At 33.3% G+C, this 21,214-nt stretch overlaps 1 protein-coding gene across 1 annotated transcript in view; it reads left to right on the forward strand.

The window, feature by feature from the left end:
- LOC125059125 (cyclic AMP response element-binding protein A) overlaps positions 1–21,214 on the forward strand; it is an 83,003-nt gene that overhangs the window by 60,071 nt on the left and 1,718 nt on the right. The window contains exons 2-4 of the mRNA XM_047663349.1: positions 9,589–9,790; positions 18,455–18,645; positions 20,431–20,578. Of these exons, the coding sequence (XP_047519305.1) occupies positions 9,589–9,790; positions 18,455–18,645; positions 20,431–20,578 (541 nt within the window). The remainder of the gene's footprint in view (positions 1–9,588; positions 9,791–18,454; positions 18,646–20,430; positions 20,579–21,214) is intronic.

The raw sequence follows: 21,214 nt of genomic DNA on the forward strand, positions 1-21,214 counted from the left end.
GGTTAAATTTATGTTATATTATATGAATAATTGGAACGAAGTTCCTTATCGCGCGTTGTGAAAGGGGGCTAGACGGAAAAAATTCTTACGAAAAGTTGTCACGACACTTTTTTGCTATTTGCTATTGTAATACACCGGTTCTCGTCCGATCACCGAAGTTAAGCAACGTCGGGCGAGGTCAGTACTTGGATGGGTGACCGCCTGGGAAAACCTCGTGATGTTGGCTTTTTTTTTTCGTCGTAAGATTGGTGTCGAGAAAACCTATCATACTGTTATGATACCAATTAACATATAAATTAATCGAAAGGAATTTCGTTCCATCCGGGTGTCCCTTGACACCTCTAAAGTTTTTTATTTTTCACATTTTATAGCCGATGTAGGACCAAAGCTTATATCACAAACATTCACTAAGTTCTGCTGTAGTGCACAGGTCAAAAATTGCTGATACTGATATTTATTCTCGAGTTAATCAGCACTATTTGAGCAGTGTTGGCCTAGTGGCTTCAGCGTGTGACTCTCATCCCTGAGATCGTAGGTTCGATCCCCGGCTGTGCACCAATGGACTATCTTTCTTTGTGCGCATTAAACATTCGCTCGAGTAGTGAAGGAAAACATCGTGAGGAAACCGACATGTCTTAGATCCAAGATGTTGACTATTAGATTGAAAAAAATTATCATGAAACAGATTCAGAAATCTGAGGCCCAGACCTAAGTAGGTTGTAGCGCCACTGATTTATTTATTTTAGAGCACTATTAAACCTTTAACAATCGTTCCGTTAGGCTTATTAAATCGACAGACTATAAGAACTTTGCATTACTAAAATACTCTAGGCATTAACATAGATTAGGATAGTAATTTGTATCTGCTATACTGCACCCAAACATAACTCGTTAACATTACTATTTTGACGTCATGCAAACGATTAAATCGATCAGATAATAACAGGATCAGAATATCCGTGACAAGGATTGTTTATTACAGTATCATATAAATAATCGCGGAAATTTATGTAAGGAGTAAAAGCCTAGAAATCCTTGATTTTTGACACTTGAAGAACAGTAATTACGCGACCTCAATAAGAAACGTTTAACATTTACATAATTTATCTGTACCGATTGGTTACAGAATCACCGATTTATGGAAAATTTTATGAAGTTCCTCTGGTTTATCTCAGTACATTTTTAATTTGGTCATTTGTGGACTAATACTTTAATGATATTAACATAACAATAGCGAAGTTATATTAATATTTAATTCATTAATATATATATAACCACGTGCTTATATAATTATGTATATTAATATATCACGCAAATCGGCAGTTAAAAAAATGGTGAGTTACAAATACATTATTTATCTTTTAAGATTTGGCCAGTGATGTGGGATTATTTTCTCTCGCATTAGCAAAGTGTCAATTTGTGCTGACAAACAAAAAATCATAGACACGATAATTCAATTCTTTTATCAAGTCTTACCAAAGTAAATTCTTAAATTGAGTCTTATTTATAATACCGTTGAGACAAACTTGTCTAATACATCACAGTCACCGTTACGCGAAGAAAGCTGTTTAATCATTACAACGCATCTACTTTAACAATAGTAACAACTAACAAAGAAAATACCTATAGCTTTGTGTTCGGCCGCCATTTTCTAAATTTAATTTAAAGCCGATGCGGATCTTTTAACGTTATAATATATTTTGATAATTAAATTTTTAAATTATAACGTTTATTCAATGAGTGTCCTAATGACGTGTCTTATATTGCTCATACTGAGGTTCCTTCAGATTTCTTTTTATATTATATTATTCGTAAACTTAGCCTCGCAGAGTATATCGTATCTTTATATATATAATTCTTCTGTGAGTGTGTATGTCACTGAACTTCTCTCAAACGACTGGACAAAGGGATCTGGGAATGGTTTAGATTCACAAATCAGCCCGGCAGGTGGCGCTGCAGTCGGTACTTTCATACTTTAATATCCTAATACATAGCTTGAAATATCATGCAGGACAACGTCTGTGGGGTCCACTAGTATATATATAATATTATTATGGGATCTTTAGGGAAATCCGCTTCTTTATAGTTAACAGTCAATAAAAATATCTGGGTACTAATTATATGATTATATATATCTAAATCATATATATACTATATATGATTTAGATGTATTTAAAAATCTGAGCTACACAATGCTAGGTGCGGTTATGATATTCACATTCGTTACGCAAGTGCATTGACAGGCGAAACTAGCTCGTGAGCCTTGCAACACGCAGCAAGGGATGAACCAATAAATTGGCTTATGTAACTAATATCATTTCGACAGAGCTTTTAAGCTCAAGTTGCTCACTAGTTTGATGTTCCTAGTTTAAATATTAGAATCATAGACAATGAAATGTTCTTACATTTTAAAATGAAATAATCACACAATTTGTGTGATGCCTTTATTTAAAAATTATTTATTCAAATAAATGTCTTGTGTGACTCATTCAAATTACGTAAAATACTCTTCCTTACTATTTTTTACATTAAAGTTACAAGACTGTTTTCGAGTTAGTAATAAGCCATCTCTGTGGCTACACTACCAATACTGAAAATTCCTTCACTTTACAGCTCGATAGAAACAAAAGAAAGTTTTTCAAAAATTAGTTAAGAACCGATGTTCCAAATTCCAAAAAAAGTAGACAATCGATAGACAAACACAATAAGTCTTTATTGAAGTTCTACACGGGCGAAGTCGAACGTATCACGTTGTATTAGATAAATTCTTGCGTAATTGCAAACAAAGCAGCCATAACTTGTTGCTCTGGCGCAAAAATGCAATTTCGATATTATTTATAGGTCAATATGACCTGCATCGGAATGTATGCATTATGCTGTTGGTAATACGACAATAATTTATACACAATATTTTCTGATTATTCTCGTTAATTTTTGTTGATTGAAGGTGCCTTTAGTGATGAATTTGCAAGTTTTTGTTTCAGACTAAAAACACTTGTTTTGTAAAGTTTTTCCTTGGGTATTTTTTTGTCTCTTTGGTTGGTGTACATTGCTTATTTGTATAAAATTTTACTCAGAATTATAATGCCATTTGATGCTCATCTTGGCCATAAGATTTTTGTTTAATTAGTGTATAATGTTTCTCGTAAATTACGAAACCAATTTCTATGAATCTAAACTAGCGTCGCAAAATAATATAAAAGTATTTCCTCACCAAAAAGGTTATACTAAAAAACATCCAATGCTATCAGAAATACTGATCTCTTGATCAAAGACATTTCTATAACATTACAATCAGATATTAAAAAACTAATATAAGGACCCGTTGCACGTTGTCTGGTCTATTGTTACAGTCGTGATATAGAAAATAAATTAAATCGATTAAATTGGTTAATATCTCCAGACTTAGATAAATATTAAAGACAAATATTAGCAGTGGCAAATACTGTTACACTGAATGTTATTGAAGTCTTAAACTACCTAAGCTAGTAAAGCATAACCAAAAATGGCGAACGTTACAATTTCATTGTATTTTTTTTAAAATAACATAACTTAAAAAAAAAAACTTTGTAACAGGACAAAACAGGCACAGTCAAACAGTACCTCCAAAATTTGATATCTTTGGTCTACTAATTTTAATATATAAAACTAAAAAACAGTTTTAATATCGATACTACATGCCACTTTTATTTCCGGAATCCGGATATTAGGGAAGTTGCTCATTGAGTGCATATTATGTTCTCTTGTAAAGCTTTGGAAAAATTATAATTTATCTTATAATATTTATAGTAAAGATATGTATACCAAAGTAATACTCAATACTTCGTACTAAAATATATTAAATTTGGTTTTATATGAGTTAAATGACCTGTTGGACTAGTTCAAATTAATTTTTTGTAAGTTTAAATTTTAAGGTTTTCTGTCAGAAAAGCCTTATGATAAACAGCCATATTGACCACGAGAATTTTATTAGTTTAAGATAAAAAGTAAAAGCTCTTTAAAGGAAGTAACCGGCCTCCAATATATATTTGTGTAATATATTTTTATTATTCGTATCTTTAATTAGTTTCCATATTATATTATTTATAATATACTGAAATCACAAACATGCAAGTTACTACGAGTAAAAAACTACCCTTTTTAGCAATCGGTTATAACGGTTAACTTATAACAAAGCTCAATCGTTCAACGGTCCGTTAATACCGCGTTATAGTATTTCAATGGGTCTAGGAATACGAATAAAGGCATAAGAACACTCATTCTTAGAAAATAAATACAAAAACTGTTCAATAAATAGCATAATGCGTTACTCACGAAACTTTCCGAATTAATTGCGGTTTTATTCATCGACCTTCCATTCGTGTTGTGGGAATCGTCTATTTGCCAATAATTGCAATATTTTTTATATATTTCATATAATTGCGCGAGAGCTTTAAAGAATCGAACTTCTATAAGTGACGTAAGTTTTATTGCCACACTAAAAATATCCCATATTATATCTAGAAGAGATTAGTCTAGTCTGTGGTTTTTGCTTTTTATAGATATTATCTATATTTTGAGCAGCGTTGGCCTAGTGGCTTCAGCGTGCGACTCTCATCCCTGAGGTCGTAGGTTCGAACCCCGGCTGTGCACCAATGGACATTCATTCTTTCAGTGCGCATTAAACATTCGCTCGAACTGTGAAGGAAAACATCGTGAGGAAACCGGCTTGCCTTAGACCCAAAAAAGTCAACGGCGTGCGTCAGGCACAGAAGGCTGATCACCTACTTGCCTATTAGATTACCAAATGATCATGAAACAGATACAGAAATCTGAGGCACAGACCTAAAAAGGTTGTAGCGCCATTGATTATTATTATCTATCTTTTAATTTTTTTGTAAAGAACAGGGGGCAAACGGGCAGGCGGCTCACCTGATGTTAAGTGATACCGCCTCCCATGTACACTCTCAATGCCAGAGGGCTAGCGAGTGCGTTGCCTGCCTTTTAAGAATTGGTACCTTTCTTGAGGTCAACTTTGTTCGGAAATACTTCAGTGGGCAGCTTCTAGTATATTTATATGTCGGCAACATATTTGAAAACATTATTCGTGATATTTAAATTATGGACAGATTATAGTCTGGTTTTAACCTTATATTATTTATCTGTAATTTAATATTCAAGTACGTTATCAGTGTTACATATTATGCTAATCTTTTTGTAGTTACCGTTTCGCTATCGCATTAAACCCTGAACATGGATCGTAAAAATGTAAGTGCTATGTCACTTAGCCCACGTATCGAAATCCGAATTACTATCACGTACTTGGAATTACGGTCCGGTATTTCCCACAAAATGTCACTCACGATTCACAAAACGCCGAGGCGTGGACAAAAAGGTATATAACCCCAAACAATGCGTTCGGCGAAACCGCATCTAATCATTTTTACAGCTCAGAAAAGTCGCAATTATTAAAAGATATAATTGGTGCTAAGTAACTCCATAAAATACGAGCTTCTTCAACTAATCATACAAGGCAAAGTGGCAGGTAGGAGACCAGGCTGCAGACGCACGTCTTGGTTGAAAAACTTAAGACAATGGTTTGATCAAAGCACCAAGTCATTTTTTAGAAGCGCGGCATCTATTATCCGTATATATCAATTAAACTAGCAAAGATGATCGCCAACCTTTGCAAGGAGATGGCACTATAAGAAGAAGACTTGAATATGTTCACAAAGTAAATGAACAAATTCTATACGCAATTATGGTAAAGTTAAGAAAAAAAAATTCTTGTTTTACAGATCACTTCACAACTTCAATTGAGAAGCAAACTTAATATTGTTACTATTTATTTACAGTATATATTATGCCAAACAATTAATATATTATATACTAACTTACGTACTATCTTAAACTCCTAACAAATTTTATGTCAACTTACAAAATTAAAATAATTACCTTCATCTCTCAGTCTTCTCAAACCTGTCACAAATATATCCAGGAACTGGATAGGTGTCCTGTTGAAGAACTTAGGATCGGTTAAGCAGTGAGAACATGAGCAGAATCGGTGACTGCAGGTCCCCCACTCAGAGAGTGGGGCATGCCTCTGGGATCTGACATACTGTCTACTATCTTTATATATATAATTCTTCTGTGAGTGTGTATGTCACTGAACTTCTCTCAAACGACTGGACCGATTTTGATGAAATTTTTTGTGTGTGTTCAAGGGGATCTGGGAATGGTTTAGATTCACAAATCAGCCCGCCAGATGGCGCTGCAGTCGGTACTTTCATACTTTGCTTTACTAATCGCTTGAAATATCATGCAGGACAACGTCTGTCGGGTCCACTAGTAAATTAATAAAAAATAGTCTGAAAAAATAAAAACCAATAAGACTACTAATAACACAAAACCAAAATAGTGTCAAATGCAAAATAATAGTATGAAGTTTTACAAATACACATTCTCCTTCTTGTAAGTCGAATTCTTTTATTTTGTCCCACAAGTCTGGTTTTATTTAAAGTGTTTTAATGAAGGCTTAATACCTACACTTAAAATGCTAATTATGTATAATTAACGTTCGATAAACTTTCTTATTCACGAACGTTAAAAGACTTCCTTTAAGTAATTGTTAGCTTGAAATATGGCCAGGTTTTACTGAATACACAAATATAAAAAGAAATTGTGACAACAGTTCTACGTGAATTGTGTAAGACAGTCAGAACACTTATCACAAAAAAATGTGTGTGTACTAGTGTACACGCGTTAGAAGTTATGCTTCTTTGGTGTAACAAGATAACCTTTAAAACATTTTATCTTTCGCCTTATTCTACGTTTGCGTATTTACGTAAATACTCTCATTATTTTTCCCTAACGCGCCAAAAGAAGAATAACTTAATAAAAACTAAAATGTTGACTAAAGCTAACTTCAGGTTGTCGGTTTTTTGTGACGGTGTGCGCGCTCATCGTAAAAATTTACTCTCATCATTTTTGCCTAATGCGCAAAAACAAGTATAACTTCAAAAACTCATAATTCGTGACTAGAGTTCTACGTGAATTGTGTAAGACACAGAACACTAATCACAAAAAAATTACTTCATATAATGAAAGGCCTATCCCTGTGTCATTGTTACGCTGGGGAACTCAGCTCGGTAAATAAAGAATAAAACTGTTACAACTTGTTAACAAATAAGATATATTAAATCTTTTCGGTCTCTTCATTTTACAATAATATGTGAATATAGACGAGAAAGGAAAACGTATTATTATCAACATTGCGATCACGCAGGCGTAACCAAACAGTCACCGGTAGAGAATTCACGGTAATAAACATTCAAGCCTACGGAGTATGGCAATACAAATTAGGCAGTACGAGTGGTTCATCAACAGTCGGACGTCGTGAGAGGTTATCGACCGGGGACTGTATTCCGAAATCTTTAGTGTTGTCAAACTATTAGACATCCGAATCGCAATTAATTACGGTTATTATAGATTTTTCTGACTTCTTCTGCTATGAACCAGGTGCTCGTTAAGTAATGACAATATTTAGGTCCGAAACGGAGGTATAAAATAAATAAATAAAGTATGTTAATTATGGAATATAAGATACAGGTATCACTTATTCCACGTCATTAACTTTGAATATGTAGGCATCAAAGAAGACAGGATGTAGACCGAGAGAAAAAGCCGGCGTAAAAAACTCTCGGTACTCTTTTAAAATAGCAAATCATCAAACAACACTTATTTTAAAGCAAATATCGCGAATTAGTTAGAAATAGTCTGTCTAGCACTAGTCCCAGATCCTTTTATCAACTAGATAATCGTTAACTTTATAGAAAGCCGTTTTACACAGCTTTCCTTTAATACATTTCTTAAATTTATTAAAAGGCAGAGATAAAAGAGCCTCTGGGATTTTATTAAAGAAGAGTATCCCTTTTCCCAAAAAAGAATGACTAACTTTACATAGTCTAGTACGGGGAAATTGCAGCCTGCGTTTGTTCCGAGTGTTAATATTGTGCGTATGTTCTATTCTAGTAAACTTAGTAAACTTTTTATTTTTTATCAATAAACAACTGAAACCTGCAAAGGTTCTCGCTTCCACCAAAAATGTTTAATAAAGAGATTCAGGCTCCTCATTACTTTATGAAATGAACATCACAATTCATTCATAGTAAAACTATGCCAACGTTACATAGCATAAATGTTTAACATAGAAAGTGTGTTCCGAGAAGAGAATGTCAAAACTGATAGTTTTTCCTTATCTAAGAACGAATCACGTTCGATACACCAATGTAGACGACCTAAAATAGAATTACTACTACATTATTTAATGATATATTATCTTTCTCTAGTGATGAGGGCGTAGTCTCGGCCAAGGTGAGGGCCAGACGAACTTGTAAATTAATAGCCCCGTGGTAATGACCTCATCTCACTTATCCGATGTATTTTTATCACGTTTACATTGATCTATAAAAGCTAAAGATAAATACTCGTTTGAATAGTTCTCTTTATTGATGTAGAAAGTGAATGAAGACTTCTTATCTATGACCGACTTAAATTAATGTCAAATCTTTTAATTCTAAAAAATTATTAATAATTAAAAAAAAAATATTACACAATTCTAAAATAATTGAGTAGGTACAAATATTTAGTTGCGAAACTTTGTTAAATATTTTCTACATGTCAAGCAGGGGGTCGAGTTTGTTTTAGAAGGGGGTCGAGTTTATTTTAAAAGGGGGTCGCAGTCTGTTGTAAAATAATAAATACAAACTACATAGAGGGACAAAAAATTCGTTAAAAATAGCGCGCTATGTACATATTATTACAATTTCACAGTGACGGGGTCGCAAGACTGTTTTACTTAACTTATTGGCTTGCGCGACATTAAAATGATTGAGAAACGATGTTTTAGATTGATCCGTTAGTGTAATTAAACTAGCTTTTGTTGACTTTCATCCGATATTTTCCCAATTTATTTTCGACGAGTTTCCAAACCATTTTTGTAAGAAGCTACTAAATTTTGTGAAATACTGTAATTTCAGTACATTATTTTATACGTAATTCTAATAGCAATGGGAGCGTGTCAGTTTATTGACCGTTCAGTGTCGTTCAATAACTAAATTAATGTGCCTCGCGCGACGGTTTCTCCACAGGGGTTTGTCTGGTCGTAGCCAAGTTTTCAAACAATTTTACGCTAACTTTGTTTTCGGACACTTTAGGTCACGGTTTTTTTTATTTGTTAAGAAAAATGTGAAGTTTAGAGACCTCTTCTGCAATTGGAAATTAGGCATGGTATTTGTATAGTTGTTAGTTCTTTAACCTGTATTGAAACGTCCTTAAACAAAGGTAGTTTGAGACATCACGAAACTAGATTTAAGTTTGATATAAGTTTTATAATCGGGTCGTTTTACGATTCACGTACTAAATTCCCCGAATGTATAGGCAATATAGTTCGAAATCTGTACCTTTAACTATAAAATTGTTTATATTTCTGATATTATGTGGCGAAAGTAGCGTTAAAAAATATTATATATGTATATATAAATATTTTTTTGCACAATAAGTTTTAATAACTTGACTAACATTTAACTAATGTTTATTTTTGATTTCCAGGAAATGCAAGACGTTTTAGACGAAGACAGCGAGATGGGTGATTGGCTGATCAGAGACAGGGACTCCAAATTGGGCGTGGTGCTGCACGATAGGCTGATGTCAGAGGCCCTTGGCGGCGCGCCCATCAAGACAGAACACAGCTACAGCCTACACTCAGACGTCGAATCAGAGCCACCCTCACCTAATCACACCAAAGTTGATGGTGAGTTTAACCAATTATATTTATTTGTTCTCCAGATCCTTTATCGACTATTTTGTGGTTATTGAAAAACCCTTATATATGTTTACCCTTACTATATTTCTCTTTACTGACGGTACATTTTAAAAAGGTTTCTCATAAGGCTGTAGTTATAATTTCTCACAAGCACCGGTTACAGTTTCTGTCAAAGACTTGGTCTATTTAAAGAGCCGAGATTTTAATTTAATATTTAGACTTAAACAAACCGTTGAAACTTTCGTGCCCACAATCACAATTTTTCTTTCATCAATCAAACCCAAGAGCGCGGCCCATTTGAGCATGCGTGTGAGCCAAAGCGATGTATTAAAGATAATTATACATATATATATATATATTAATATCACATTGATCGTGTTATTATGTCTGTCACATAATGGAATTCGTAGACCGTACGTGTGTGCGTGATATTTCGTTTTTAATCAATTCAATAAATTAGATTAAAGGCATTATCTCACGTTGCATGTATTAACTAGCAAGCAATTGATACCATGGATGTCAGAAGATTATATTATTATTATTTTGTGCATAAAAATATATTGTTTAAGAAAAAGTAGTAAATACTCGAGAGAAATCAAAGTAAAAATGTAGATAATAGAAAGAAACGATTTTTATATAGAGAACTTGAACAGCGCTCAGTGAACGTAATTGAAACTTACACACATTATTCCATGGTAGAATTCGTGTAAAAAAAGTCGGTGCACCTTTTAACTAAAGTGTCTAATAGGAAATAATATCTATGAAAATATTTACATTTACTTTAACTAATTTTCGTAAATAACAAAGTAGAAATAAGATAAAATGTAACTTAACAAGATTGTCAATAAAGGCTATATTTATTAATTTATTTAACTAAAGAACTTAAGTCTCTTTAAACCACAGCGTGAACTTAATTTGATAGAAAGAGACGAAAGACTTAGTTACGCTGATTGTGTTATATTTTAATAATACGAACCGTATAAAAATCGCACGTAATTGATACGTTTTGTCAGAAATTGAAGTATAAGTACTAGACGATGGTATCGTAATGCTAGGGCGTCTTTGCTAGCCGTGTCCTTAGACATTGATGACACTATCGCTTAACATCTAGACCGTGTATTAAGATTATTCTTTTACCATATATGTAAAATTGTTTCGGAATAAATGCCTCCATAGTTATAGACTTACTAACAGCGTAAAAAATGGTATATAGTTTCTTCAGAGTAATATATATTTTCTATCAACTTACAGACGGTAAAATTTTATTATGTTCGTAATTTATTCATAAATATATCACATAATCGTCGAGTGATAATTTTTAATGGATTTCGTGGAACCAGTGAATAATCTAACATTGATAACAAATGAATTGTAAATATTTTTATTTTCATTTTCATAAATTTATGTTTGATTTGCTTATTTTCGGGTCCCGGTATATATCATTTTTGCGGCCCGCAATCGTCCACTTTTTTATATAGTTTGACATATTTGACAGTGTTTAAGACGCGAATGGGATTTGTAGTACGAATTGGGCCTATAAGTTCGAACGAAAGAAATGCGGCGCCATTTTGTTGTTATTCACACTCCGACATATGCAACTTCATTCAATTGTTATAAACCGTTCGGAAGTGACCGATTTTATCTCCAAAGCGTCAATTATAATAATAGTGGGCTAGATGTACCCGCATATATATAAATAATTATTTTCCGTGTTCATTTTCACATTCATAGTGTACAAACATAATGGATTATAAGTGTCGTGTGAACACCCACGGTACAATGGTAATACTTGTAATAACAATGTTCGACTTTCGTTTTCGCTTGTCATGAATGAGCTTGAAAACTTAATTACTTATGTATTGAGCGATGCGCTATGGGATTTATGGGCTATTTCTGGTGACTTTCACGTAAGAATCATGTCGTATTTCTATTTTTAAGATTTTTAATAGATAGTTCATACATTCACGAGGGAATTGTAAATTTGTGGGGCTCTCGGCTATTACGGGGAAGTCCCCGGTAATAGACGCACACGCGAAAAATACAACGACCGGAACAAGCGACGGAGAATTCCCTGTTCCGTTTGATAGACCCGCATCACATAGTATTGATTGATCTTAGGAATACATCCTACCTTATGATTGCATTTTTTTAATTTCAATATATTTTTTTAATTCAAAATATCGCATATTGTTTTCAGTGGAGACTTGGGGCCTTTTGTATCCCACGGGGCCCTGGGCTGCAGCCTAAAAAGCCCTTAAGTAGATCCGCCCCTGCATACATTACGCTATTTACAGGCGCTTCCATCTCTCACTGAGCTCATGACATTATTACGACTGTTTCATTGACATTTTTCCTGATTTTTTTGTTCATAGCCTTTTGTTTCTTTAACGTCTTGATTTTTAGATCTAAAGCGCACTGCTAGCATGCATGTATATTATATATATATATATATCTCTTAGCACACACATATACTAACGCACAACCAAAAATTATGAATCGTCACATTTTGACAAACTCAAAGCTGTATTAGACATATCAAATTCGTTCTCGTACTAAACCAATTAATACATCTAAAACATGTTTTTAAACGAATACGTAACTGTATTGCTATTTCAACTGCAATCTCACGGGATGATTCAGCAAAGACTAAATGTCACCTCCGAGCCTTTGTTCGCTAGTTCCTGTAGTCAATGTAGAATTGTATTAACTGCCTCTGTCTGGTATAACATGTGAATCATACTGAGAATATTATTATATAAAGATTAATAAGATTATTCGAAATATGAAGTACCAAAATTATTGGTAACATTGTCAATGTTTCTTTACTGGAGGCTTACTTTTATTTGTGATTTTTATATATTCAGAAATATCGTAAGTAACTATTGAATTATTGTGTGTTCAATTGATTGTTACGATACGCGCGTATTTCTTTCCCTTGACAGAACTAGGAAATTCCAATATCGTGAACAGGTTTTGTGTCCGGGATAACTGACTGAGTCATCAGTACCTAAGTCAAGGACGGAATACCGTTCTCATATCACGAATAATCAATTGTAATCGCTAATACCGTAATAAAATAGGATTATTATTCTTGTAAGTTCTTATTATTAAAATATAGAGACCGGTTTTATAGACATTTGGATTGGAACACTCGTACTCGTATAAACATCGTAAGGAAACCGGCATACAAGGCTGATCACCAAATTATCCATTAAAATAACAAATGACCAGTTAACAGATACAGAAAGAGTAACAATGAGAATTCCGGCTGACTTCAGCCGGAATTCTCATTGTTACTCTTTACTCTTTACACAGTAACATTTGCTAATTTTTTTTTTTTTTTTAAAAGACAATTCAAACCAATTGACCTAGTCCCATGCTAAGCTGGTGAAGCTTGTGTTATGGGTACTAGGCAACGGATATACATACATATTATAGATAGATATACATATAAATACATATTTAAACACCCAAGACCTAAGAACAACACCAAATGCTTATCACATCGATGTTCGCCTCAGCCGGGGATCGAACCCGGGACCCATGGATTCGCAGTCAGGGGTACTAACCACTAGACCAATGAGTCGTCAATTTTTTTAAAATAAATGATTCATCGCAAAATCTAACTTTTGCAGACTTCTTAATGTCGTTAAATTCGTTGTCTAATGACGAAGAGATTAGATAATTATATCATTTTTATCCAACATATATCGAGGATGATAAGAGGCCTAGAAATCTTTTATATCGTACAAATTAGCGACTAAATAAATAGTTCCATAAATTAAACACATTTTGCAACAAAATAATCTATTTGGACGACCTTTCACTTATCAACAGTATATTGTATTGTGTTAATCTTGGGATGATAAATCCTGTCGATAGAGTTATCAAACATATTACAATAACAGTGACGTTACCACTGACCTAGACCTCGGTGTTTTACTCTTACAACCCACTTACCTACTTAATGATAATTGGCTTTTCTTCCATAGATACAATGAAAATTGTAGCTATGTATTTTTTAATTAATAACCATCATAATATTTTAGTTATTTACTGAATAAAAAACAAAACTTTTAAAAACGTCCACGCTCTTAACCATGTTTTTTTAAATTACATCAAAATATGACAAAGCCTTACCGAACACTTCAATTAAAAAAATACAAATAGAAAGAAACTTTTTAAAACGTTCGTTAATAAATGATTGACATCAAATAGGTAAAAAAGATATCTTTAATTTACCGTATTCAATCTCTTAGATACAAAGTTCAAAGAACCTCGCTTTATAATTTTACAGATAAAAAAGCGATTGATGTCGAGTCGAATTTGCCACGCTTTTGCTTGTCGACTAGACACCGTGAGCTTAGGAGGAAATCTCAGTGGAAACTTCACGATCCGCCGCCTTCACTGTTTACTTTGTCCATTGAAAGTAAAAAAACCTTTCACAAGTCAATGAGAGAATAACGGCAAACAATCTATAGTTAATAAAATTGTATTTTGCCGATATCGGAACATTAAAGGTAAAGAAAGTTTGTAGTGAATAGCTGAGGTTTAAGGTTTTCGTTTTTACGCTGCTTCTATTAGGATGTATCAAAATTATGAATGTGGAATGACATCCGTTGTCAGTGACAGGTTCGTTTTTATTTTGACATTGACAGCTGACAGGTTTTTTATACCTTTACTATTAATTACTCGTTTAATTTATCTAGTACTCTATACCGTTACACATCGCAGTTCTTATTAGCAGCGACCGGATCGAATAAATTACCTCCATTTTGGTGAAAGGTCCGTACAGACAAACTTCAATATATTGCAATTAATTAAATCGCGCAGGCGACTGTGGCATCTTCTCATTTGTAATAAGGCATATATTTGTCTGATGACAAATATTTTGGAATCTCGAATTAAATGTCAAACTCGTTAAATTAAAAGTCATGGATACTAGATTTTAAAACTTGTTCGACTTGTTGAAGAATTTGTTTGCCGAAAATTGATTGCATTGACTGCGAATGCAAATTGCATAATTTCCAAAATGGTTTATAAAAAGCCGTTAGTAACTTCTAAGTAAGGCGTCTGAATGTTAACTGAATTGCAATTTTTGTTTATTTTATAATATCCAGTTTTAATAACAGGTAGGTTATCATTAGGTTATGACTTACAAGTTTAAGTTTGCATACAATCGGAGTATTGAATCATGATTTATTTAATTCGTAATGATTAGTCTTCGGAATTTTAATTATGACCCAGCATTTACCTTACTGCAATTATAAATATCATTTCGAAGAATTATTTATTAAAAACGTATCAAAATCCTTATTTATTTTAGACCTATTATTCATTATTTAACTTAGCTTTATCAAGTGCTGTGCACTCCAGAAAATATTTGCATACTTTATTCGGGAGAAATCTTTCCTTTCCATGATCAATGATTTATGTGGAAATATATAATAAGTAGGTATGTAAGAAATTATTCACTGAATATTATCTGTCACAAATATCTTATATCAAGAATTATAAACAACATTTATAAACTGATGATTTTAATGGCATTATGTAATATTAACGATCGTTCAATAACCCCATCAACCGAGTCCTATTTTTCAATTTGACATCAATAAATATCGTGTAATAAATCTTGATAAAAGGAAAAATGAGGAATTGAATTAATAGCCATTTTGTTACTGGGTTATTAAAGTATTTATGTACATCGAACAGTTAGTAAAATTGTAGTAGAATTAAACAGTTACTAAGTAAGCCTTCCCACCACGGTTGGTCGCCGCGGGAAGATCAGACCACCACCCTCTAACAAAAAAACATAATATATATATATATATAGCATCGCTCAATACTAGGACTTTAAAAGTTAGAGGAGGCCTTTGCCAAGAGGCACACCAAACTCCGAGATATACTGGAGTGAAAATATATTAAAGTTCAGATATATAAAACGACAGAGTTTCGGTATTTAAAGGCTATATTATTATTTTTATTATATAAGTATTTAATAAATAACACGTACTGAAGAAATGGTCCAAATCGTATTTCACTTCACAAAAAAATTCCCGATAAACCAGTGGATTTATTTTTAATTAAAGTTAAAATATCGTAGTAATTAACTTGAATATTACCCAAAGACCTTAATTACCGGTTAAATAATGATTGGGGAACAACAGGTTTACTGTTAATAAATTAATGGACGCAATATTTTTCCCGAAATGAGACCTCCCCTTAGTGAACATTCCAACTTTTATTTTAATAGGAGTATATTTCCAAAAAACTTATAATAATAAAATAATATACATTGAAATAAATAACTAAACTTAACATAAGCTAAAATATATTATTAAAAGGAGTCCCTTTAGGCAAGGTTCCGAAGATACTGACAGAGTTCCCCCTTTGAATCGCTAGACTAATTCTTTGTCCGAGGTAGCTGCCAGATCTTCGGTCTCCTGTGATGTCGACTAACCTTTTTGAAATTTCTTTAAAACGCCTTAAAGCGCTAGGACCCCACGGACCAAGGGTCTCGACACCGAATGGGACAAAATCATATTCTGAGCCTAGACCCCTGTATTTGCATGCTTTATTTTTTTCAGCCGCTTCACAAACCGCACCAGCTCTGTAGTTGGTTCCATGTAGATGGGAAGGGGCCAGCGTGTCTGAACAGGTTGTACCCATACCAGTACCCGACCCATCTTCCATGGAATCAAACTCATACCGTCCGGTCTTTTGCCATCGTCTCTTGCAATACCACTCGGCTCAAGTAGACTTGGCACGTTGACGGTGGCAAGGGAACGGCGTATGATATCGTTAAGTGCGGCATGTCATGTCATGTCATTTTATTTTAATTATAAAATGATGCTTACAAAAAATATCACAGTTCCTTAGTTGCTTCAATAATTGTTGAGTTATAAGCGGTCTAATGACTTAATCAGGTTCCTGTTATGCTGATGCAAGCCCGGAACCGTCTGCTCATCTAATCAACGTTACATCGTCGTTGTTTTAACCATTATGTTCGGTAACTTCTAGCTATTACGGCTCAGTTTATCTAATCTATATCTTTATATATATAAAAAGAAAATGGTGTTCGTTTGAGGCTCTTTCACGCTTAAACCACTGATCGTATCGACATGAAACTACCACCATTCGATGCGAAATTTTTCCTAGATGGTTTATGGCTATTAATTCCAACGTTCCTTCATTTTTTTATTGCTGTTTTACTTTTATGAAAATTGATGCATACGGACTTCCTAGAACGTGAAAACGTCAACATCTGTCAAAAACTCGATTTACGAAAAATTTCAATTTTCTTAGCGGGAAGTTAAAAAGAAGAAATAAAAATATGAAAAAAAATAAAATAATGAAACATAAAATTTATTTTAATTCGTCCAGCAAAGCGGGCGCGAAACGGCTAGTATCAAATAAAATAATAATCAGCATTATTTTCTTTTTTTAAAAAGCGAAATTATAGCCGTTCTTTCTGAAAATGATTTGGATCTGTATCGTAAATATACGTAAGACTTAAGACTCCAACTGTTAAGAACATTAATCAAAGAAAAGCGATTAATTTGACGTATTTATACAGTTATATAATAGACGAAAAGTATATCGTACAATTCGAATTATAAATTGAAAATATATAAAACTATTTCTCTAAATTTTTACGGTCTTATTCATCCGTACTCAATTAGTTGTAGAAAGATTTTCTATGTTTCAATGCAGTGACACGAAAGCGATATAAAAAGAAACAAGAAAGTTATTAGAACTTTTTTATAAGAAAATATTATACGACCTTGTATAAGTTGCAAATTGAATGGTTTTCATTTATATTATTTATTTTTCATTTCATTTAATTAATTAAAATTAAAAACATTTGAAGTAGTTGTCCCTCATAATTACCCATTTAAATTACGGATTTAGTATAAGTTATTTATAAGTTTATTAACTGTTAGGGTCGGTTTCACAATGTATGGATAAAGTACCAAATAGCTATGCAACACGTAAATTATTTGGAAGATAAATTGTGATATTTGACATTCATCGGACTCAACTTATGATGGACTTTATGTGACGAATAGCGCTATCTGACAGTCGTGAAACGCAACAATAGTGTTTATCCTATCAATAAGTAATAAATAGATAATTTGGAACTTATGTAGAACTGTACATGGTGAAACAGACCCTAAGTATTAAAACTTATTTTACTCCCTTTCATTTATTGAATGCGTCAGGTAATGTCGTTTTAGCGTTTTATTAAACGTAATAGTGTTTCTTGTATTCGTGGTAAACTCAATTCCAATTGGTTAATTGTTCACGTGATCTTGCGCACTGGTCTAGAACATTGGGAATTGCTGTAATTTGCGTGCCTTCGCGTGTCTTCTTAATTTCCATACAATGTTTTCTCAATTAGAATTATTTTACAAGTATTTTATGCATCACTTCTATTATTAGGAATGCTATCACTTGCAGACCATTATGGAGTTTTAGCGCAATTATTATCAATTTAAGAGACAGTATTTGACAGTACATATAATCTTTTACTTTTTTTTAACGTTTACATAGACAATTGTAAAATTAAATTAAATATTTATATTTTATATATTGTATTAAAAGTAAATTTATAGAAATGTTATTATAACTGGAATCGTTATTTTCCAGACATGGAAGATGAATGCTACCCTGCTATTCCAACCAGCGCGTGGCGAAGCAGGCGGCGCTCCAGCGGTTCCCCTCTACCAGAAGTGAAGGCTGAGCCCAAGTCAGAACCAGAATCACCTGCCTCCAGCTGTCCACCTTCACCAATTCCTGGCACGCCGGTCACACATGTCGATTATGTCATTGATCACACGGTAAGAAGGATAATGGAGCATTTCTAGATATAGTTTTAAAAATACATATATTCTTCTAATATATAAAATTCTTGTGTCACAGTTTTCGTTGCCATACTCCTCCGAAACGGCTTGACCGATTTTGATGAAATTTTTTGTGCTTATCCGGTATCTATGAGAATCGGCCAACATCTGTTTTTCATCCCCCTAAATGTTAGGGGTAGTTCCACCCCTAAATTTTTATTTTTATTTTTTAAACAAAATTTTTAATTTCTATTTTTTTATGATACAGCATTAAAAAATACATACAACCCCTAATTTTCACCCCTCTACGATCAACCCCTATTTTTTATTATACATGGCAAAATGACGTTTGCCGGATCAGCTAGTTTACTATAAAAGTCTTACTCGGAAAGGTGCGCTGTTAGCACCTTTACTCGTAATTTTACCCCATAAAGCCTATAATTTTTAACCGAAATGTGTGATAAAAAGTGTGCTTGCAAATAATTAATTATCCATCCCTATATAAAGAATCAAAACAGTAAAATCTTATATAAAAATGTGTTTATGAACACGCATAGCTCCTTTCTAAACTCAGAATTGAGTTGTCAAATTACTAGCACCGAAAATATTTTTATACTCCTAATTTATATAAGTTTTTTTTTTTAATTTTATACATTTTTGAAGTAGAGTTTAAAAAGTAATCTTTAATAAGCTACTCCATTAGATATCTAATAGTCAAGCAAACATAAAAACGTTTACAGTAAATGTTAAATTCGCTACACAAGTCGGCTATGATTAAAGGTCTATAAATAACCGACAATTGCGATACAAACGTGATGAGGCTTCAAGTTCTTCACTTAATAGATACGTGAAACCCGACGCCATCGTGACTAAAACCCGACAATGACTATACAAAATTTAAAGATCATTCGAGTTCAAGCATTTTACCACTTTCTCTTAGCTTTTTTTGATGGTATTTATGTGATATCAATCCACCAATATAATTTTTCAATATTAAAAGTTGTTGCATTGCAAATTCTAATATATCTACTCATATATTATCTATCTACCAGATCATACCAAAATTTACGATATAATTAACCTTAAAATATAAGAACTAAAATATATATAATAATATATATGATAATAATAATATAATTATATATAATATGAGAAGTGTTGGCCTAGTGGCTACAGCGTGCGACTCTGATACCTGAGGTCGTAGGTTCGATCCACGGCTGTGCACCAATGGAATTTCTTTCTATGTGTGCATTTAACATTTGCTCGTGCATTTGCTGGTGAAGGAAAATATCGTGAGGAAACCGACATGTCTAACCAAAAAAGTCGACGGCGTGTGTCAGGCACTGGAGGCTGAACACCTACTTGCCTATTAGATTTAAAAATGATCATGAAACTTATTCAGAAATCTGAGGCCAAGACCTAAGGAGGTTGTAGCGCCACTGATTTATTATTTTTTTAAATATTATATAAGGCTTTTTAAGCAAATAGCAAAAAGGTTAGTCGACAGCACAGGAGACCGAAGAGCTGGCAGCTACCTCGGACAAAGAATTAGTCTAGCTATTCAAAGGGGGAACGCTGCCAGTATCTTCGGATCCTTGCCTAATACTCCGGGACTCCTTAATAATATATGTATTTTAGTTATTATCTTTTACGATATTTTATTAACTTGTATTATTACTAATCTATATTATGTTTTACTATACGTTTATGGTTTATTATGTAACGTTGAGTTCTTGCACTTTCAAAATGTATCCTTCATTTGTATTGTATTGTAAATTTCAGACGGGGACAATCCACATGCCACAAGCCGTGCTACAGAAAGTAGGTGCAGCGGGAGTGCCACAGTTACTGCTAAGCACCGCGCCGCGCATCGCTAACTCCTTAAATAATAATAAACTCTCCATCAAAGTCACATCCTCAGGGTCTTCAGGTATTAGCTCTTAACTACCTTTTTAACGAATTAATTAAAAAATTAAAAAAATCATTTAATCATATTGGTAACACTTTGTACACTTATGACTTGTATGTGAAGAAATACATATAAATGCTTCTAATCTTACATTTAGTGCCAGTTCTCAAATCAAGGGCGTAGAACGGAAGAGAAGAACTGGCAATAAACTCTCCGCCACTCTTTTTAATCGCCATGTTTTTTTTTTTCAAATTAATATGGTATTCTGATCGTAATGATGTAAGCCGAGAGATAAACGCTGCTAGAACTAAGTCAAATTAAATAGAGTCTCTTCCCAAATGAATACATTCAATTTGGGTTTTCTAAATGAGTAGGTTACGCACACTATAAATACCTGCCCTTCCAAAACAATATTGGTTTTGGGATTGAAGTCATAAAGTTGCTTTATCTCTTAAAGTAAAATAATTAGATATGCAAGCAATGCCGCTATACATATATTTTATAGTTTACTAGCAAACTCGGCCAAGCGTTGCTGTCGCTAAGGTTTTTGTTATATTACATAGTAGCAGACTATTCAAGGGAAACGGCTGGAGAACACCAGCCATGGGGACCACCATGCTTTTTTGGTGGTTATGCCATTAAATTGTAGCTTCTGTG

This window comes from Pieris napi, chromosome 19, assembly GCF_905475465.1.
Source record: "Pieris napi chromosome 19, ilPieNapi1.2, whole genome shotgun sequence".
NCBI lineage: Eukaryota > Metazoa > Arthropoda > Insecta > Lepidoptera > Pieridae > Pieris > Pieris napi.